The sequence below is a fragment of the Pyrus communis genome, chromosome 7 (genome assembly GCF_041283825.1).
Source record: "Pyrus communis isolate YQ-2024b chromosome 7, ASM4128382v1, whole genome shotgun sequence".
Taxonomy (NCBI): Eukaryota; Viridiplantae; Streptophyta; class Magnoliopsida; order Rosales; family Rosaceae; genus Pyrus; species Pyrus communis.
In genome coordinates this window covers 8,501,204-8,523,963 of record NC_142571.1, presented here as the reverse complement: position 1 = coordinate 8,523,963, position 22,760 = coordinate 8,501,204, and the positions used below count along the sequence as shown (strand labels likewise).

The 22,760-nt window shown below is 34.5% G+C and overlaps 3 protein-coding genes and 1 long non-coding RNA gene across 15 annotated transcripts in view; 2 read left to right on the top strand and 2 right to left on the bottom strand.

Moving 5' to 3' along the window:
• The first annotated feature begins 930 nt into the window (after positions 1-930).
• LOC137735367 (uncharacterized) overlaps positions 931-22,760 on the top strand; it is a 45,989-nt gene continuing 24,159 nt past the window's right edge. Inside the window, exons 1-5 of one of the 3 annotated variants that reach the window (XR_015964810.1) lie at positions 934-1,589; positions 1,669-1,814; positions 1,984-2,025; positions 3,004-3,089; positions 3,616-4,173. The gene's annotated coding sequence lies outside the window, so the exon portion shown is untranslated. Of the gene's footprint in view, positions 1,590-1,668; positions 1,815-1,983; positions 2,026-3,003; positions 3,090-3,615; positions 4,174-22,760 lie in introns of those variants that run through there. The other 2 variants (XR_015964808.1, XR_015964809.1) reach the window with 2 other exon arrangements.
• On the bottom strand, positions 9,904-10,554 carry LOC148695650 (uncharacterized). The gene is made up of 2 exons (XR_015964092.1): positions 10,369-10,554; positions 9,904-10,173 (listed from the first exon to the last, which is right to left on the bottom strand). It is a non-coding gene; the product is annotated as an uncharacterized LOC148695650 (long non-coding RNA).
• Positions 12,340-16,006, top strand: LOC148695649 (uncharacterized). Of its 10 annotated transcripts, none has more exons than XR_015964816.1 (6): positions 12,340-12,637; positions 12,730-12,917; positions 13,437-13,726; positions 14,748-14,915; positions 15,350-15,573; positions 15,648-16,006. XR_015964816.1 is itself a non-coding variant. In XM_088697959.1 (4 exons), exons 1-3 carry the CDS (start codon positions 12,599-12,601, stop codon positions 14,869-14,871), a joined length of 351 nt encoding a protein of 116 aa, XP_088554085.1. In that variant the 5' UTR covers positions 12,340-12,598; the 3' UTR covers positions 14,872-14,915; positions 15,081-15,146. The 10 variants fall into 10 exon arrangements, 3 of the variants coding, with proteins under 3 accessions (XP_088554085.1, XP_088554087.1, XP_088554084.1); XR_015964814.1 differs by having other exon boundaries at positions 15,346-15,573; XR_015964815.1 differs by lacking the exons at positions 15,350-15,573; positions 15,648-16,006 and adding an exon at positions 15,081-15,146 and having other exon boundaries at positions 12,340-12,479; positions 12,584-12,637.
• LOC148695648 (disease resistance protein RPS4-like) lies at positions 15,428-18,036 on the bottom strand. Its single transcript, XM_088697356.1, has 5 exons — positions 17,830-18,036; positions 17,437-17,736; positions 16,411-17,259; positions 15,646-16,322; positions 15,428-15,593 (listed from the first exon to the last, which is right to left on the bottom strand). Exons 1-5 carry the CDS (start codon positions 17,947-17,949, stop codon positions 15,428-15,430), a joined length of 2,112 nt encoding a protein of 703 aa, XP_088553482.1. The 5' UTR covers positions 17,950-18,036.

Below are 22,760 nucleotides of genomic sequence, written 5' to 3'. Positions count from 1 at the left end.
CGTGCATTCTGTATCTTTATCCTTTTAGATGTTGTTGATTATAGGCAAGTTACCTAGACTTGTGCTTTGTTAGGGTACAAATAAACAGTGGCCTTCACTATCCATTTCAGGCCTTAGAGAGATTTGTTTGAATCAAATATGGCTGTTGAGTATCTTATATTCCTGAAGGAATCCAATTAGTATGATTAGTGAATGGGATTTTGGGAATATAAAGAACAAGCAACAAGGTTCCCTTGTAAGTCTGGGACAGCATTGCATCCTTGCAAGGCCTAATCCTGATGGTCTTTCCGGGCACTTAACACACAACGTTGAGTTTGGCTTCTAGTGTGAAACAATTAGTTGCTTTCTTGGGCAATCAAAGTATTGGCTCCATGAATGTGTAGAAAGTAATTTATCAAAAGGCTTCAACGTAGAAACAGTCACGTATTTTATGTAGTCTAGTTCATATTGAATATCAACATATGCGAAACATTTGTATGTTTCTTCTTATTTCATTTCTTATCCAAGATGTCAGATTATAGTCTTTAGGGCGTTTGTTATATGTACGGCTTTGGTGTAATGTCATATAAACAAGTATTCTACCCCAAAGTTTTAGAAAATGTTAGGTATACATATTTTTTCGTCTAAGTTTGTGATTTCGATTTCTTGATGTTTTTCTCATTAGTTATCTTTATTATTCTTCCTTTTTCCTATAAGAAAAGTTCTCTTGCCTTTCTTTTCCCCATCTTTGGTATATGTGTGTGTGAATATATATATATTCACACACACACACACATGTACATATACATATACATATACATATATATATATATTATATGATAATATTATATATAAATTATTTTACATATTATATATATTATTTGGGTCGGATTTGGAGACGATTATGGAACGAGGATCTTTATAACCATATCCAAAACCATAACCGAATAATATTCACGGTTTTTTTCATATCCAAAATATTCGAGTGCCTCTGATTCGCACGATTTGTTCTTTTCCGACCTGCCGGAGCTTCTCTTCGACCCTCTCGAGCTCGTCGAATAGCACTTTATGGAGTTACCCAAATTTTCATACCCAAATCCGTTCTCCGGACGGTTGTCCACGGTTATTGGATTTAATGTTTTGAATTGTCATCTCTAGCTTAAACCCCCAAAACCCAAACCCTGCAGCTTCTTCTGAGGCTTGTCTGTGCCTCTCTCAAGGGTCTCTCTCTCTATATATATGTATATTTAATTTGTTTCACTTGAAAGAAAACAAGGAAAAATGATCAATTTTAGAATCTTCTTAACGGTCAAGTAGTGAAGAACCAAAAGGTGTGTTGTTCAAAATAATAGTTCTTGTAATATCCATGAAATAGGTTTTGTTTGTCAACATGAAATTATTGCTCCTTGTTTAAAGCTTCTTTTTATGCCAATCCTTAAAGTTGAAAAACAAAATGATTTAGATAGTGAGTTATTGTCTGATCGATGTTTATTCTTACCCATTTTCTATGCCTTTTGTTTTTCATTTTTCTGAAGGCTCTCTGGGACAAAGCTCCTGAGTTCAGATTCTTGCTTCAGAAAGCATTCTCAAGTTCACATAGATTACCGCAGGTCGCTTTTGCTTTTGCTTTTGCTTTTTTATTTTATTTTATTTTAATTTTATTTTTTTATAGATTTTTTACATGTTAAGATATTACGTTCTTACTTGAGAGGTTGATGCAGGAGCCAGTTAGGTCTTTATTTTGCGATTTCACATGAGGGTGTCATCAATGCAGCATATTCTGATCTAGTTGACTCATCAAGAGAACTTTGGACTCACTAGCAGAACTACAAGAAGTATGGCTGTCAAAAGTTTTTTTTTTGTCTACCTCTTACTACTTGGTTTCCGGTTTAGCTTCATACCTTGTTGTAATATGATAAGTGCTTTATACATTGTTATGATTTGTTAATATTGCCATTTGTATATGCTAACATTTATCACATCGGGATATTTTTCTTGTTGCAGCTTTACTTGAGAAGAACCTGTCCATTATTCAAGCAACACATAGTATGTGCAAAGTACATTTATCAAACTATTATATTTATTTTCTAATACAATTTGGCTTTCCGTTCTTGTGCATAATCTATCATTTTCGGCATGATAAGAATTGCCAATATGTGAAAGGTTTGCAGCTATGCTTGGTGATTTACATTTTGTGTTTGAAGTTTTTAATAACCGTTTACATTCTCATAAAGTGTGTTTGGCTTATAACTATACCATTAGTTAAGATAGAGTTCAATTTTGTCAAATCAAACTTTAAGGAAATGCTCAAGTTTTCATATGATTGTGAGGGTTCCCCAAATTTCAGAAGTTCCACTACAATGGTTGCTATAATTAGTCAGATTATGCTGGTACTAAGTTATCATTAAGAGTGTAAAAGTGTTAATCAAGAGGAATGGATTGAGCTCAGCCTTGCCCAAGGTTATCCCAAAACACAATGCATCGAGCTTGAGCTTGGACTGGCTCAATTGTTAAATGTAAATCTTGGAACATCAGCTTTAGTTCTGCTGAATTGTTGTGAAGTTTGTGCATTGTTCTGATTGAGGACAAGCCAGTCCCAATAGGTGATGGCTTGTGCGTAATAGGTGGGAAGTTCAAAGTAGTCCAATTGGTTAGAAATACAGTTGTTTTCGACAAACATTAGACACCTTGGGATTTTGCTTACAGAAACATCAATTAAATCACACTCTAGAGGTAGGTATTTGTTGCAGTTGTCAAAAGCATAATGTTGACATGGAAGGTAAATCAGTTGGGCCTTGTTTTGTTGATCTGAGGATAGCCAAGATGAAGCCAGATTTCAAATTGCCCTAAGATGTCGGCACAAATCTTTCCTGCTTGATCTCATATAAACCTTAGCCTGATTTAGCAAAAAAATTGGCATTTAGGCTACCATGGTCTAATTGACTGTCCTACTTTGTACTGTTTGCATATGTTCATGCCTGCATGTGTTCATGAACTTCTCCTAATACATATCTTGTTCTGTAGGTAAATCTGGACGATCTAAGATGTCAGTCATCTAAGAACATTGATGGTGATGAGGATTAGTCACGGATTTCTGAGTTGCTGTCAAGGTACTCAAATCATAATTAGATATTCTGAGAAGAAGAATCATATTCTACTATCTACATTGTTAGGATTTTGGCTCGTCAAATATGTCCTAGTTGGTTTAGGATTGTTTTAGGAAACCTAGAGGTATACCAATTCTTGTCCTAGAGGGATTAGGAAAGAATTTCAATTTTCTTATTCAATTTAGGTTTGGATTTCTAGAAGTCTATTTGGATTTGGATAAGTGTGATTTCCTAGTCCACTTAGAAATAGGAATTCAATCAACCTTGGGACAACTAAGAGTTTTACAGAGAAAAAGAAAATAGTTAGACAGCCAAGAGTTTTGAGATTAGTTCTAGGGTTTGCAAAAGTTATGTAATCTCTATTATTAATCAAAGGAGTGGTGATTTCTCTACCTAGAGAAATCACAACTTGACGGAGGCAAAAGTTCTGCTGAACCAGTATAATTCTTGTTTGTTTCTAAGTTTTCTAATATTTGCTAGTTTAGTCTATTGTCGTTGGTTACATTAAATAATAAGGTCTAGTGTGCAGGTTTTTCAACAATTGGTATCAAGAGCTAGGATCAAGGTGTTCTACGATGTCAAAAGGGAAGATGAATGCGGATCAAGGACCTGCGTTAAAGCCCTTTGACAGCAAGGATGACTTCACGGACTGGCAAAGGATGATGAAGAACATACTGATACAGTAGGATTTGGATGATGCACTCGATGGTAAGAAGTCGGAGCATGATAGAAGCAGCATGGAATAAGGTTCTAAAGAAGGCCAAGAGTTCCATCGAGATCCATCTCACATGATCAGTTTGGTCACACATCACCGAAAAGATGTCTGCCCAGGAAGCATGGGAAAAGTTGGAGAATGTTTATATGGGAAAAACCGTGTCCAATAAACTTTTTCCTAAAGGATGAACTATACGAGCTTCGACTAGAAGAAGGAGGTGATATTGAAGATCACGTATGCAGGTTCCAGAATTGCATAGCTAATCTTCAAAAGGTCGAAGAAACTTACAAAGATGATGATATGGCTATCATCTTGTTGAGGTCTCTACCTTCGCCTTTCAAGCACTTTCGAACAACTCTAATGTTTGGAAAAGAGTCCCTAAAGCTTGAAGATGTAATTCAAGCTCTTTAGTCATATGCTAAACTAGATGATATAACTGAGAGCTCTCAAGGCCTTTATGCCAAAGGCAAGGAGAGGGGGTGGGTAAAGACAAAGGAAGAGAAAAAAGGCAACAAAGGTAGGTCAAAACCAATCGATCAGTTGAATTAACAATCGATCAGTTGGCCAAACCAATCGATCGCCTTGAATTAACAATTCCTCTTGTTGTGTTGTTGCTACGAGTTACTTGTTTTTGCTCCTACCGATCGCTCGCTTGATTGCTCGCCCGTTCGAAAAACTTCTGCATACTTTAGATGGTGAGGCAACTCACAACATGAGCGTATCTAATTATTTGAATCTTTTCCAAAGACAAGTATTTCTGGATTGGTAATAGAGATAAAGTACACTTACGAACCAAGTTTTAACGACCAAGTCGAGCTATCTCATAAAAGATATGAGTTGTTCACTAGCTTTATGAGTTGAACATACCAAAGCTCCATATCGACTCATTTTTTTAAAACTGGTCTAGTATTTCTTTTAAGCTCAACTCATTTCACTTAAAAATAGAGCTTAATTCGAATTATTTCGAGCATATTCACAATCCCTACATATGGTGCTCACCTTATGAATATTATGGTGTTCTGTGTTGAATGCAAGAAAGACTAGCATAAAACAAGCGTGCTAGGTCAATTGCATTCCAAATCCACAAACAAAAGACATCTAGCCATGGTTGAGGGATTGAAGGAGTTCGGGAGAGATTGGAAGGAAATTGTTATAAAATTGACGTGGGATACATCAAGCAATCTGTTACCCCTATTTTAAGTAAGTTTTTATCATTTATTTAAGAAGTGTGGGGTTTGGGCTAGCCGCACAATTAGCCAAACATCATAATTTTTAGTATTGAATTAGCCATTTACATGAATCGAACGTAATACCTATCACTTCTAAATGAGAAAAAATATCACTAGAATATAGTAGTAAATAAGTTGCTTTCGTTAAATGTGCAATGAAGTGCTAATCAAATGAGACTAGTGTGGCTCAATCAAATATACCTCTAACTGGCCCATGAAGCCCATTTAAGGCCCAAATGTTTTTTGGCTGAATGTTTGATTTGTAAATATTTAGGTGTTTGAATTTGTAGGGGCTTAGACGTCACAATGGAGAGGAAGGCCCGTGACAATGACAGTGAGCTCGAGACGATGGCTATTTCGACAGCGATGAGCTGAATGTTTGATTTGTAAATTCTGTTATTGGGTTTCGGTAATTATTCGGTTTTCTTTTGGTGATTTTGTTGTTAATTGATGATTTGTAATGTGGATGGAGGAAGAAGGTGACTTTGATGATGAGCAGGACGGCGAGGGGGAGGAGGAAGAATCAGAAAATGAGGATGGAGAAGAAGAGGGGGAAGAGGAAAATGGTGATGGGAAAAAAGACTACATGAATGTTCGTCATCAGGAGCAGTAAGAGACTTCTGTTCACAGTCCCTTTTTTTTTAATTATAAACTCTTGATGCTTAATTGGAACATATAACTAAATAATGTGAATATAGGAGATAATATGCATAGCCGTTGGAGGTTGGTGACCAAAATTTGATATTAGGTTACAAAAGTCATTGAATAATGTAATAGTCCGCAAGTGTAGGTATATAAATTGGGAATACTAGTGCCATTTTCATCTTATCTCGAGGCTACTATTCAGTATTTATTTAAGTTATTATGAAAACACAAAATCGAGTTATATATGCATATGCAACTCTTCAATTCCAGATTAAAAGAAAGATTTAGATAGTGAATTATTGTCTGATCGATATTTATTCTTAATTTCTTATGCTACACCTTGTTTAAATCTTTTGAGTTCAGATTCTTGCTTCAGAAAGCATTCTCAAGTTCAAATAGATTACCACAAGTCACTTTTGCTTTTGCTTTTTTGTTTTTGTTTTTTTAATAGCATTTTGACATGTTAAGTTATTATGTTTTTTAAAAAGCAGTAACATTGCTACTTGTTAGTCTTCCTACATGATCTAAGAATACAATTAATTAAATAGATATAGGATCACATTGACCATAAAGTATTACCTGCAACTCAACAACTAAAAATAAGATAGAGACTTGGCGGAAAACTCGAAATCCCTCACCGAAAAAAACTCAATATTACGCAATTAAATCATCAGGTTTCTTGGCATATTGTTTTTCGTTTAAGAAAACCTTCTTTTACTTTATCGTACAAAAAATCCTACTCGAAGTAAAAATTAACAATAGTATGTCATGGCAGCATAAAGTATAATCAGTAAATTATATCCAACAGAACATAAAACACAATTTGACTAATAAACATTTAACTCAATAAATTAATTACCACATCAAACTTGAGGGTCCAACAGGTCTAAATATGTCAAAACCTTCTCCATATTCAACTTCAATTGCCTAAAAATACAGAAAAGCGGAGCAAAAACATAATTTCATCAAAAGTGCTTACCCAAGGATAAGTTAAAAATAGAAAATAATCAAACCTCATAAGCTCTGGATTCTTAATCACCACAAAAATGACAAATTAAACCAAAACTACAACTAAAAAACAAAAAAAGCAAACATCAATTATCTAGATATATAAAAGAGAGAATTTTTTAAAACTATAATTGTAAGTGGCTGGAATTTTATGTGTTTGTCCCCGTGACTTGGGAGAAAAAAAAAACAATGGGGTGTTTGATTGAAAAGCAGGAATGCAGACCCAATTTGAGTTTCAGTATGAGATTTGAGTTGAAAGTGAAGACTCATGCGAACTAAGAAAATTGTTACTCAACCAAGAATAATGAGATGTGAGTCAAATCATCTCCAATACACAACCAAATTGTAAACGACAGCGTCATGATTGAAACAAAAGCAAATTTGGTGCACCTAAGGCAAATAGCAATGCAAACTACATGAAATTTTAAGGTTTATTATTATTATTATTATTATTTGTTATTTTTTTTAATTTTTTTAAAGATAAGTTATTTTTCACATTCTATTTTTCCTTTAATACTCATCCTATTATTTTGAGTTATACGATTGAATAAATAAATAAAAAATCAATAGACAAAAGCAAATCACTGCATAGTGAAATTGAAATTTTAGCATGTTTATATGAACCAAAATCATTTAATATTGAATTGTTATTTAGTTTCATTGGTTGTTTCTTTTAGACATGAGCGTAACAACATTGATCAAAGCATATGTGTTTTATAATTTTATTGACTATTTGAGGGATATTTTTACTGTTTAAAAATGTTCCTATTGATAAAGTATTTTTAATTTTTTATGGATATTTTTATTTGTATATTTATTTAATTTTTTTTCTTTCCAAACAATAGATTTTGTTAAATTAGATGATGGATTTTATTTGAATATCTTTTGATTCAAATTATAAGAGTAAAAGAATGCATAAAATTAGGAAATTAATTTTGTAAATAAGGGCAAAACAGAAAAAAAGAAATGAAAATTTAAATTCTTCGAGTTGGTGACATGGATAAGTAGGTTTTTTTTTTTTTTTTTTCCAACATTTCTTATAGTTGATTGATTATATATTAAAACACCCCTCTAAAAAAGACCAAGCTACTTAAGCCAAATTCACTTTAAGTTACTAAGAGCATTTTTCAGGAGATGCAGTAAAATAACAAAATTCTATTTTAAATAGTCAGATTTAAAAAAAAAACACATCTCCAACAAACTCTATAAAAGAGCTTGTATTACAGAAAAATGAACAGTCACTCTTTAAATTTACAGGAAAACTAACGAAAAGTCTAAAAAAACTTTAGTTTTAATGAAGAATGACAAATAAATGTGTAGTGAATAGTATCAAAGGAAAGTAAAAATGTGGTTTTTTGTTAAAAGTGAATATTACCGGAAGTTTTTCGTTAAAACTCCCATAATTTACAGAGCAACTTTTTATCAGCTAAATATTAACAAAATAATAAAACTCGTGAAACCTTGAGCAAAAAGAAAATGAAGATAATTAAGACTCTTTTAGAAAATGCATTGGTTGAGTTTGAATTGTTAGAGAACAATTTGGTGAGAGTCAATTTGCGAGTTTGTGAGTTAGAGAACAATTTGGGAGAATCTTCTCCGTTGGTTTGGGTTCTCTACTCGTTTGGTTTAAGGTTTGTAATTTGTGAGATTCGGGTTGTGAGAGTTTAAACACTCTTTTGTAATCTCCGTTTATTTAGTGAAATTCCTTGCCATGCTTCGCTCATGGATGTAGGCTTTATGCCGAACCACGTAAATCTCTTGTGTTAGTTTGAGATTGTTTGTTTTAGTTTTCACCTACGACGTTGATATTGGTACTTTGTTAAAATTCGCTTCCATTTGCGCATAAAAGTACAACAGGTGTTACCCAAGATATCTTACTAGTATGAAAAGCCTCTTTAGTTAAAAGAACCCCCCTATGCTTTTGCAACCCTTAGTTTTTGGTATCCTACACCCCTCACAATCTCTCAAAGTGATTCCCTTGTAATTCTTATGTCTCTCATGCAAAGAATAAAACCCTGAAGCCCTAATTATACGTAATGGCTTTAGTTACAAGAAAGGAATCCCAATAAAACCCACAACCTACTCTAAATAGGCTTTGAAAACGCGGAACAAAAAACAAAAAAGAGCCAAACCGATCGATCGGTTAGGCATACCAATTGATCGACCAGAATAACAATTCCTCTCGTCGTACTCCACTGCTACGCATTGCTTGTTTCTACTCCTACCTATTGCTCGCTTGATTGATCGCCTGTTCCAAAAATTTCTTCTTCGCATTTTAGATAATAAGGCAACTCACAACATGAGCTCATCTAATTATTTAAATTTTTTTCAAAGAGGGGTATTTCTGGATTGGTAAGAGAGAGAGAGAGAGAGAGAGAGAGTATATTTATGAGACAAGCTTTAACGAACAAGTCGAGCTATCTCATGAAAGATATGAGCTGAAAAACCAAAACTCCATATTGACACTTTTTTTTTTTTTAATGAGTCTAGCATTTTTTTTAGCTCAACTCATTTCACTAAAAAGCTGAGCTTAATTCAAATTATTTCGAGCATGTCTATAACCCCTATATGCGGTGCTCACTTTGTGAAAATTATGATGTTTTGTGTTGAATGCAAGAAAGAATAGTACGAAACAAGCGTGCTAGGCCAATTGTATTCCAAATCCACAAATAAAAGACATCTAGCCATATATAGTTAAGAGATTAGAGGGAAATTGTTATAAAATTAGCTTGGGAGACATTCGATAATCTGTCATCCCTGTTTTAGGCAAGTCTTTTATCATTTCTTTAATAGGTATGGAGTTCGGGCTAGCCGTAATGAGCCAAACATCATAATTTAGTATTGAGTTAGTCATTTACATGAGTCGAACCTAAAATCTATCATTTACAAATAAAGAGAAATGTCACTAGATTTTAGTAGATAAATCGCTCTCGTGAAATGCGCAACAAAGTACTAATCAAATGAGATGGGCTTGGCTCAATCTAATATTGGCCTAACTGACTCATGAAGCTTATTTAAGGCCCTAAAGTTTTTTGGTCTAGGAAGGGGAAAATAATCGATAGATTTTGGGACTTGTTTTAGAAGACCACTAGATAATAAGCCAACGCATTGCAGCAGGAACCAACTGTCATGAATGAATAAAGGGATACATGAGTGAATGAGGTCGATAAGATAAGTAGCTTGGCTTTTATATACATTCAATTGAGCATAGCTTATTCAATGGTTAAAAAGGGCAGTTAAACTGATTGAAATAAAAACAATCACAACACATGATATTATTAGATGGACCACTGCGTTATCTGTAAGGTAAGTTGTGGCCCCATAAAACAGAAACACTTTCCAATGCATAACAAAATAGATTTTGATTCCAAGTATACCTTGTATCACAGTGAATAAGTTCCTGCTGATTATCTCCATCCATCTAGCCTATGAGAATCAGAAGTACAAACTTGAACTCCGGAGCTTCGTTCACCAGAATCACTTCCCATTCCTAAAATTGGGCAAATATATTGATGTCACATTAGCTGAGATTATGTTATAATGATAGCTGAGATTATGTTATAATGACACGGTTTAATAATCCAATGAATTAAAAAAAATCACAAATGTGAGTTCTAATTGAATTCATTCACAAACAATTACTAAATTAATTTGAAAATTAAATGGGGTGTATCCGCACACTGACCATCCTAAATCTCCTGCTTAATTTTGTGAGCCACATTGTTTGATATCTGCAGTCCATTGTTATTCGGCTTGACACATGTTTGAGCAGGGGACTCCATGAGCGCTACAATGTGAATAAAACGTAATTATTACTAATTATAAGCAATGTAATCAAACATACATAAAATGGTATGCTCTAGTTTTATTCCTTTCCACAAAGCTCTCATGTTCAACTCTAATGCAATACCGAGTTCGATACAAATTAATGATAGAAATACTCCAGCATATTTTGAGTTTTAAGTACTACTACTTAAACACGTTGACACACCCATAAGCTGACTAATTCTAATTAGTCTGATGATGCAATTTCTATGTACTTATATGAAGAAGAACCCATAGAGTGAGTAAAAACAATTTCTTAGTAAAAGAATTAGCCAATTCTAATTAACAACTACTAATCAAACTGCAAAAGCAACATATGAGTTTTTCTGGCTTCAAACACAGAACCAAAAGAGTCAAGGGTCTTCATATGCATTATGCGAAAAAACTCATTACGGTATCAAAAATCATAACTTATAGTTAAACCAAAAAAAGTAAGAGAGACACAATTGATGTTCTTTATGTCCATCTACGAGATGGGCATGTAAATTTTGTGAAGAAACACCTGCTGGTTTTGTCCAACCCGAGAAAATATGGAGTTCTCATTGAAGATTCATTGCTTGCGTAGTTTATTTATTTAAGTAATTTCTATTTCATTGAGAAAATGATACTGCCATAAAAAATAAAAAAATAAATACATAACAGCGAAATCAAATAATTTTTTTATGTTCCATACAGTCTGGTAGAAGGTGCCCGAATCAAAACAAAATGGATATTTGCAAACTTGCCCGAATCACATCCAACTCTATCAATTACTTCTGAGATAGGAAAAAAACCATGAAATTGTGCAGTCACTGAAGACCTAACTACTGAAACCACAAAAGAAAAACAATCCATTTCATAAATTAATGAATGAAAGGAGTATAAAATTCAATCATAAACTAAGAAGAGTGAGAAAACATGTAGAAAGTTTTATTATAAGAAAATTTGTATACATTAATAATTTAGTCCTCGGGCTTAAAAATACTATGTACTACACACATTATTGTAATCAATTGCTCAGATAATTTAGGAGGCAAAAACCAAAAGGCAAATTTTTTTTCATTTCATGCCTTGAAAACAGACAGTCTATACAGTCCAAAAGGATATAATACTAGCTAAGGGTGATCCAATTAAATGCATAAAATTGGGGATTGACCTGTAATTTAAAATAGGAGCCCAGTCAGTCCTATATAAAGAATTCTAGTGAAAGATATGAGCTATCTCATCAAAGCTGAGCTTAATTCAAATTTTTTAGCTCTACTCATTTCACTAAAAAGCTGAGCTTAATTCAAATTATTTCAAGCATGTCTACAACCCCTATATGTGGTGCTCACTTTATGAAAACTATGATGTTGTGTGTTGAATGCAAGAAAGATTAATATGAAACAAGCGTACTAGGTCAATTGTATTCCAAATCCACAAATAAAAGACATCTAGCCCTAGTTGAGAGATTGGAGGGAAACTGTTATAAAATTGGCTTGGGATACATCCGACAATCTGTCACTCCTATTTTAGGCAAGTCTTTATCATTTCTTTAATAGGTATGACGTTCGAGCTAGCCGCACAATGAGCCAAACATCATAATTTAGTATTGAATTAGTCATTTACATGAGTTGAACCTAAAATCTATCATTTACAAATAAAAAGAAATGACACTAGATTGTAGTAAATAAGTCGTTCTCGTAGAATGCGCAACAAAGTACTAATTAAATGAGACGGACTTGGCTCAATCTTATCTGGGGTGGGTTCTGAATAAGAATAGAAAGACTAAGTTTACTCGGTCGATCTAACTGGCCCATGAGGCTTATTTAAGGGCCCAAAGTTTTTTGGTCTAGGAAGGGGAAAATAATCGACAGATTTTGGGACTTGTTTTAGAAGACGGGTTTGGGTTTAAGAAACGGCCCCAAAACCCAAACTCTACGGCTTCTTCTCAGACTCCCTTGTGCCTCTCTCAACTCTCGTCGTCTTTTTTCTCCTTGCAGCTTCAAAAGGTTTAGGATTCGTAAATTGGTTTGGATATTTGAAATGAAGTTGTATCAAAGCTTAAATCCTTGTGGAATTAAATTCTATAATATTTGGGTGTTTGAATTTGTCGGGGCTCATACGTCACAATGGAGATGAAGGTTCTTGACAGTGGCAGTGAGTTGAATGTTAGTTTGATTTGTAAATTCTGTTATTGGGTTTCGGTAATTATTCAGTTTGTTGTGGTGATTTTGTTGTTAATTGATGATTTGTGATGTAGATGGAGCAGGAAGAGGATGACTTTGATGATGAGCACGACGGCGAGGAGGAGGAAGAAGAATCAGAAAATGAAGAAGAAGATGGAGAAGAAGTTGGGGAAGAGGAAAATGGTGATGGGCAAAATGATAATAAAGATGCCGAGATGGAAGAACTCAAGAAAGAATACATGAGTCTTCGTCATCAGGAGCAGTAAGAGACTACTGTTCACAATCCTTTTTTTTTTAATTATAAACTTGTGATACTTCATTAGAATGAAGACATAGAATAATATGCATAGCAGTCGTATTTGCAGGGGCTAAATATGCATAGCAGTCGGAGGTTGGTGACGAAATTTGATGTTAGGTTACACAAGTCATTGAATAATGTAAATAGTACGCGAGTGTAGCTATAGGAGTTGAATACTAGTGATTTTGTTTTTTAAATGGAGTTATATAGGCTTACATATGAAGTTGATTTTGTTTTTTAAAGAAAGATCTTCTTAAGGGTCAAGCGGTGAAGAACCAAAAGGTACGTTGTTCAAAATAATAACTCTTGTAATATCCGTGAAATAGGTTTTGTTTTTCAACATCAAATTATTGCTCCTTGTTTAAAGCTTCTTTTTTTGCCAATCCTTAAAGTTGAAAAAAATTTATTTATGTAGTGAATTATTGTCTGATCGATGTTTATTCTTACACATTTTCTATCCCTTTTGTTTTCATTTTTCTGAAGGCTCTGTGGGACAAAGCTCTTGAGTTCAGATTCTTGCTTCAAAAAGCATTCTCAAGTTCACATGGAATCATGGATTACCACATGTCACTTTTGCATTTCCCCTTTTTTTTTTAGATTTTTGACATGTTAAGATTTACGTTCTTACCTGAGAGGTTGTCTGCACGAGCCAATTAGGTCTTTATTTTGTGATTCACATGAGGCTGTCAATGCAACGTATTCTGACCTAGTTAGTGTGTACAAACTACAGGCTTTACTTGAGAAGAACCCGTCCTTTGTTCAAGCAATGGATGGTGTGTGCAAACTACATTTATCAAACCATTATAGTTATTTTGTAATACAATTTGGCTTTCCATTGTTGTGCATAATCTATCATTTTCTGCACGATAAGAATTGTCGATATGTGAAAGATTTGTAGATATGCTTTGTGTATTACATTTTGTGTTTGAAGTTTTTAATAACCGTTTAAATTCTCATAAAGTGTGTTTAGCTTATAACTGTACTATTAGCTGAGATAGAGTTTAATTTTATCAAATCAAACTTTAAGGAAATGCTTCAAGTTTCCTCGATTTCATATGATTGTGAGGGTTCCCCAAATTTCAAAAGTTCCACTACAACAGTTACTATAATTAGTCAGATTAAGTTGGTACTAAGTTATCATTAAGAGTGTAAGAGTGTTAATCAAGAAGAATGGATTGAGCTCAGCCTTGCCTAAGCTTATCCCAAAACACAAAGCATCGAGGTTGAGCTTGGACCGACTCAATTGTTAATGTAAATCTTCTCACATCAGCTTTGGGTCTGCTGAATTGTAGTGAAGTATGTGCTTAGTTCTCATTGAGGTCACGCTAGTCCCAAATTTAAGTAACTAAGTCTGAGCCATGACATTATTCAAACAATCTGCATCTGCAGCTATGGAAGTCAATGACATTTTATTGTCTCTGCTTATAGTAGGCTTGGAACCTAATCAATCCCGAACTTCTATTCTTCAAGTTTTTATGTTTTTGTAACATTAAAAATGGAACAAGCCAGCAGTTATTCCTGCTGACAATCACAACCTAATTGATCCTGAACTTCTATTGTTTATTGATTCTGATTTTTCACTATTTGATTATCCGCTAAGACATCATTTTATTCCTTGAAAAAGTTGCATGCTAAGAAGAAGAAAATTGTTTCTAATAGTCGCATGATAAGGTATCAATAGATTCTTCGGTTCCCTATGTGAAACTGCTGTGATTTTGTTTTGGAATATCATGGAGCATATGTTGAGCAAACTAGGCTAGATTGTTTAAGGCTTATTGCATTATGCTTTTGCAGGTATAATGTTTATGAGAAGATAGTAAATTTCATGGCTCCAGAGACCATGGTCATTTCTACTATGCTTTCTGACCTCAATAATTTGTTCGGGTTGAAGAAGCAGAAACCAGCTTCCGTAGTGTAGTAGCGATGCAAGGCTCAATCAGCTGTATAGTCCTTGAATCTCAGGTTAAGAAATTGTCTGCTGTAAATTTATTTGATATATTATTCAATATAATATCTGTTGCACTGATATTTATGTAATTTACACAATTTTTCAATGGGAGCCGAGTCTTTAAGATGTATGATTTTGTTGTAAATGACAATTAATATCTGTAAATTTGACATTTACAGAAATATTTTCCCCCAATTCGATGAATTGATTCTTGCCTGGTATTGCTAAAGATACGTCCTTCCCTTGTATGTTTCGAATCATTTTTTTTTCAATTATTTACTGCTAGTATACAACCATCTGTTTATCTTCTCTAGTACAGGATTGTATGCAATCAGTGGCAGGGAAGAAAAATTCTTAAGTATCGCTAATGTTGGATGTATTTTATGCTATATTTATGCAATATTTGATGATGTTGAACACATTTGAAACTTCGATATTTTGAAGGCAGAAAACATCTTGAAAACAAGGAGGGAACCCAAAGATGTCTGTATCGAATAAAATTACAAACTCATGGATGGCTTGTGGACTATTGTCGCTTCTTTTTCTGGGAGATAGAGGACCGAACTACTAGAGCAAGCGTGAAAAATAAGCCGGCAGCTGTGAGGAGCACCTTCCAGCCTCTGAGGCCACAGTTGTTACTGGCAGCCCTCGTCCTTGCAATTGTGTAATCAGGTTCATCCTCTTGCCCTTCTCTGTTTGAAAAACATACAAATAACATAATATTTATGTTTTTTAATTGAATACAGACGGACTTGGAAGTGTTTGGATGGAGTATAATTCATTGCAATACAACAATACGACATACCTGTGTCTTCTTCATCAGTGTCCATGATGAGGCGATTAAACCATCTCTCTTCAACAATTTTGCCATCGAAACCAAGGCAGTATATTCTTGGTATATGCTCACACATGGACAAATCTCCCCCGATGACAAATGGATAATTAGGATCTGATTTGGTGTTGTGTTGGGTACTTATCATCATATTATTCTGGTGCTCTTGCATAAGCTCGACACCAAACTCCTTTATCCGAAACAACTTATTTGGTCCAGTCATTACTGAAACCACCACTTGATCTCCACATTGTAATATTGTTTCGTTCTCCATCTTCCAATGGCTCAACCATATCATATCTTCACCGTCACCTGGGATACCATTGAATAATGGGCAATAGATCCACTTCAGACCCTTGCTCTTGTTACTCACTTTGATTATATTTGAAACCATATGCCAATCATCATCATTATTAGAATTCTCCTCGTTTGCATAGGTAGCAAAGATGTTCAAGCCTCGGATTCTATGACTAGAAGGGAGTAAAGGGACACTAAAAGATATGGAGGACTTGGTACTTTTATAGCTGAACCGGCCTGGAACCTCATTCCCAACCAAAAATGTGCTGAATATACCATATTCATACAGTCCCTATGCATTTTCCATGATCATCACAACATTACTAAGTCATTTATTTCCCATTATATACATGATATGAGAGAGAGAGAGAGAGGCGCACCTGGACAGGACTCACTTTTGGATGTGAGAATAGTATGCTATTCATTCGAATTGCAGGCATGGATTCCAAGTTGCACAAGCCCAAAAGTTTGATCGTTTCCACATCAACTCTATCAATAGGCTCTAACTTGTAATTGTACTGCCACTCAACTAGATTCCAGTTGTCATCCACGGTGTACGTTGCAGACCATGGCTCAGGGGAAAGAGTTGTTACTTTTCTTAATGATATGCATCCGGCTACGCTCATCGTTTGGTGTACTTTCGGCAACCCCACAAGCGATTTGAGTCTATTACAACCCTTGAAAGAGAGTTTATCGAGCCTCCTCAAACCTTTGATGAAACCTGGCAGACTGCAAATTGGATTCTCACCTAACTTTAGTTTTCGCAACGAGGATAGACTACTTAAATCCTTACAAAAGGCATCATCAGAAAGATTGCACCCCTTGAGACTTAACTCTAGTAAAGAGCATGGAAAAGAACTCAAGATAGTTGAACTTCTTTCTGGCCACAATTCACTTATTAGAATTCCATCTATTTCAAGAACTTTCAGAGACACCATCTTCTTCATCATCTCCACTGGAAACTCTTCAAGATTTGAGCAGCCAGATAAAATGAGTTTTTCAAGTGATTTAAGCATGCCCATGTTCTTCGGAAGCATCCTAAGATTCTTGCAATCCTTCGTATTCAAGTACACGAGTCTCTCCAGGTTTCCAATGGACTCATGAACATCAATCAGGCTGGTGCAATCAACAAGAATCAATTCTTCTAGACTAGGGCAAAGTGCGAAGTCCATGATTTCAGTGAGGGAATGGGAATGGCTGACATCAAGGATCTTCAACGATGGAAGAAACTGTGGAAACAAAGGAAAAAAGAAAAAGAAAAAAAACAATGAAATAAGTATCTAACATAAGAAATTAGTCATCGAATTAAAGAAAACATATGAGTTCATTTTAACACATGGAGTTAGTCAACAAATAAACAACTAACAAAATAAGGAAAATGAATTGAAATGTGTAGAGTAACATACTTTTGTTCCTTTCCAGACTTGTCTTAAGCTACTATGTTGCATTTCAAGAATAATTAGACACTCCAAAGGAAGATCAACAGGTATAGAATCGAATGGAAATTGAAGCCAACACAACCATCTTAATCTTGTAGGGAAATTTGCATAACATCCATCAAGTCGTACATGACTAAGATGGAGTAGTTGTAAATTGCGCATCCTTTCAAATGCATTGGTTTCCAAGACGGTCTCATTTGTGTTTATTGGTTTGTTTGCAAGATGCATACACATATCCAGGGCAAGACCTTGAATTGTTTGTGTACCCTAACAGAAAAGAAAAGAAAAAGTTAAAACATTATTATGGATAATTTTCACAAGGAGAAATACATATATAGACATAAAAGGCATGCTTCTTACATTCTTTTCCCTCAGTACTTCGAAAGAATCCTTATGGCGCCATAATCTACTACGTTTTGCAGACTCTTCTGATTCATGGCGAACAATTTCTCTTCCCATGTCATGGATCATGTCATGCATTTGCACGTTGTTGTATCCATCAATTGTCTCCAAGCATCTATCAATGAGATTTTGAATGCCAACAATTGTACAGAAATCACATCCATCGAGTATTCTAACAATGTAGTTTTTTTGTCCCTTCCTATTAGGAAACAAGCAATGTGGAGGAATAATTTCTGGTCATGGTCATCTTGTAAATTGTCATAACTTATTCTTAGTTTATTCATGATTTCACCATTAGGGATAACTTTTAGCTTCTCCAATGCACTTTCCCATACATCTATACTTTCCCCTGATAAAGAAGAACCTAAAACTTTTAGAGCTAATGGAAGTCCGCCGCTATGTTGCACTACCATTTTTGAATGCTCCATGTAATTTTGTATGGGACGGTCCTGGCCAAATGCATGCCAACTGAAAAGCTCTAGTTATTCATTGTAATTCAAAGTTTCAACTTTGTACGCCTTTGTAACTTGATGTGCTCTTAGCAATCTTTCACGCCTAGTTGTTATAAGTATCTTACTTCCGGGATAAAACCGATCTTTCATTTTTAGTGTTGCATCTAATTGGTCCATATGGTCCACATCATCAAGGACAAGTAGAACTTTTCTAGAGCTTATGGCCTTTTCAATCTTAATTATTCCCTCACTAACAGTCTGTATTTTCACTTTTCTACCGATCAAAATATCAGAAAGAAGTTGCATTTGTATTTGAACTAAGCCATTTGGTCGATTTGCTCTTTCTTTGATATTTTCAATGAAACTACTTCCTTCAAAGCTTCTAAAATTTGAATTGTAAACATGTTTTGCAATGGTTGTCTTCCCTACTCCAGGCATGCCATACACAAAAAGTATACCAACATCACTTGATCCATCTTGTAACCACAAATTGATGTGTTCGACTTGAAATTAGATTCCAATCAATTTTGTTTCAACACTCAATGGTGTGCGACTTAATTTGTCTCCAATCACTTTAATAATTTTCTTGATAAACTTTGACTCGTACCAAATAATTTGCAAACGAAATAAAAAATAAATCAAACCTTTCATGTGTAATAAACCATTTTAATGCAAACGTCTCTGTGCCGATGAAATATTTAATAGGGTCATTCCTATATACTTCCAGGAAATTTACAATCAATTATAAAATGGGTTGTTCCCATGCATCGACTCAAAAAGATGCTTCTTGTTTTAATGTGATTTTATAAATTACAATTTATATTTATCGTTGCTCACCCTTTGTGATAAAAAGCACTTGATTGCACCAAATTTTTTTTGTGATAAAATGCAGCACATTGCACCATACTCATTTCCGATCCTTGAAATGTTGGAGCCATTTCTACCAAACAACCCACCAACTCGAAGGTTTAATATTCAATTGCAGGATTAGTTGTCCTAAAGAGGATGTGGTTATGAGGCAAAATTAAAACTTGATAGAGCCGCATAATATTGTGGCACTTTTAGGGAGAGTTTGTAAGAACCTGAATCTGAGTACATGTATGGTTGAATTTGAGGTGGTTGATCAAAGTGTTGTGCAGTTATAGACTGGACCAAAAGAAATCGCTTGCTGATAGTGGTAGATCCAGTATTTGAATTTTGGGGATCTCAGTGTTGAATGTTCAAGTTTTTTTAGATACAAACAGAGCTGGAAGCGCGCAAAAAAAAAAAAAAAAAAAAAAAAAATTCAGTTTGTTTACTGAGGCATTTCGTCGAATACTTGGTAGGCTTGTTTTCGTCAGCCAAACCATATTGCGCACAAGGTAGAGTTTTTATACAATTTTCTTTTGTTAATATTTGAGCTACATGTTGAAGATCTTGTTGGAACATATTTTGCACATATATACAAAATATATAAAGTGAGAAAATTGCACAAAGATCTTTTGTAATAAAATACAACACACTTTGATCGTTGCTCCATACTCATTTCTCGTCCTTGAATTGTTGGAACCATTTCTACCAATCAACCCACCAACTAGTGCTTCCAATACCACCATCTCAAAGGGTTATATATTCAACTGCAAGATTGATTGTCCTAAAGATGATGTGGTTATGAGACAAAAATTAAAACTTGATAGATAATAATGTGGCACTTGTAATGTTTAGTTACTTTCATAAGGAAAGTTTGAAAAAACCTAAATTTGGATACATGTATGGTTAAACTTAAGATGGTTAATCAAATTGTTGTGCAGTTATATGATATTGTATAGTTACAAGGTTCGGCAAATTGTTTCTACATCCTCAAAGTAGTAATACTGGTTTCTCATTATACGAAATATAATTTACAATGTAAGAAACAAGGGAAGTTGGGAGCATTGTGCTCTTTGCCATACATAATAAGAAAATGGGTAAAAGTTAGTAAACATAATTTTTGAAGGCGGCTTTCCTTTTGTATTTTTTTTTCCCTTTTTATGCTATTCCTCTACTCTTCGAAGCGGCCTCTCCTTTTCCATTCTTTTCTGCTTTTCTTCTTTTCCCTTCTTCTTTTCTTTATTCTTCGAAATTTCCTCTCATTTTGAAGAAATTTTTCAATGTGTCTCGAACACGAGATGGTACACGTGTCTCTATAGAATTAGTAAAATTCTTGTGTTAAAAATTAATAATATAAAAATAAAATTTTCACCATTTGTATAATAACATATGGTGTACCTATTGTGTTGCTGGCACAAATCAAACTTTCTCCTCATTTTCCCTCTTCCTTTTCTCCTTTTCTTTCTCTATACTCTCTAGAGTTTCCTTCTCAATTTCCCCTCTCCTTTGACGTCATTGTATTTTTAGGCTGAGATGTGGACCTATTATTGATGGATGAACAACCAAGTCAATGCTTGTTTTGGTCAAGCAAGTGGAAATATATCTTTTGCTGAGGGAAGTGTCAGCCACCAGTGGTAAGTGACGAAAGGGGGACCCATGCAATATTTTTTATTATTATTCACTATTTAAAAGTTGATGAATAATACTAACTTAGTCTACTTTCATTTTTCATTTCAACGTTGGAAAAAGTTTAACTTGGTGTGCTGTTATGTACCTTTATTGATTATTGATTATTTTATTTTATCAGAGATTTTATTAGACAAACAATTTTTAATTTTAATGGCGTCATTAGTCAATAGATATTTGCCACGATTTCAAAATTTACATTACCCTTCTAATAAACAATTACCACGTTATGAGTTTGTGAGATAAGATACTCTCTTACCATCCGATTGATAAGAATGGTGAAAATAAAGAATATGGCTATACATGACATCCAAATGGTTGAAAGACACTTTCATATATTTAAATGTCTTGTACTGATTATATTGGAGCAATTTGCCTGGGGTTATTAGGGAAGTAGGCTGCTAGAGGTAAGTGATGAGGGGGGACCCCATGCAATATTTTTTTTGATTATTCATTATTTAATCGTGGACGAATAATACCAACTTGGTTTGTTTTCATTTTTCAATTCAATGTTCGAAAAGATCCAACTTAGTGTGCTATTACTTTTGTTGATTATTCAATTTTATTCTTTCAAACAACCAAATTTTACTTTCAGTGACGCCATTGCCTAATAGATATTTGCCACGAGTTCAAAACGTACATTACCCTTCTTGACGTAGGAAAGCCGAGGGAGTCTTGAAGAGACAGAGGATAGATACCTAGGAATCATTCAACCAGGGGCAACGAAATCACTCACTTTGCTAATCGTGGATTCACTCGACACGATCAAGCTTAACGCTTGATTTATGAAAGGAGAAAATCACTCTCTTCTTAGATTAACTTTAATTCACTAATTGGCTACTTAACCTTTTCATATGAAGCCTTTTAAATAGGAGGTTACCTTACATTGGTAGGATCGACAATTAATAACATATTATAGTTACATTGCAACCTAACAGATCAAAGCATGGCTTTGATAGATGAGAAGCCACGAAAACCCATATTTAATATAGGGACCATACTTATTGTAGTGCCCACATCACTTCTAATAGACGATTGCTACGTTATGAGTTTGTGAGATAAGAGAATCTCTCATCTGGTTGATAAGAATTGTGGAAATAAAGGATATGACCATACATGACATCCAAACTGTTGAAAGACACTTCCATTTTTTAATGTCCTGTACTGATTATATTTTTGTAATTAGGATAAGTGAGAGCTTTTACGAATTAATCAATTCACTACAAAAAAATAAGTTCGGTCGTTGCCCGTATACTTCCAAGGCAACGATGGTTTGTGGGTTGGGGAGTTTTCTTTATAACCTCTAAACTTAATGAAAAGCATCTCAACTTGTTGAAAAAGTGTGGCACGGCAACTTCAGCAAAAAGCATTTGGAAATGGTGTTTGTGGTGTTTGTTGAGAATTTTGTCTTTGGGTGAACGAAGGATTCTGTTTGAGTTGAATTTTGTTTCAAGTGAGTCAGGGATTCTATTTAGGATGATCTTGCTTTTTTTCATTTTGGAAATTTAAGAATTAACGGAAATTTGGTACATTAATTCGACGTGGTTCGTATCCACAAAATTTAAAATGGTTCGCATCCACTAAATTGAGATGTTAGAAATCCATCATAGTTTGACGCTGTCAAACTCGGCTACACTCTTTTGTTTTGGACTGCTTGAATCCGATATGCCGCCACCATATCATTTCGTCATTGGCCCAATTTTAATTGATGATGCCCTAAGTTATAAAGGCCATATGAGTTTAAATAGGAGAGCTGTCGCTTCTGTTTCCTCTCCACGTTGACACCAATCCAATTATATTTCTTCACTGTAGCTTTCTCTCTCTTTTTTGAATTCTGTTTCCTGCGTCGTGAGAGTGAGACAATAAGTCACAGGTTCTTTCTTCTCTAGTTGCTACTGTGGG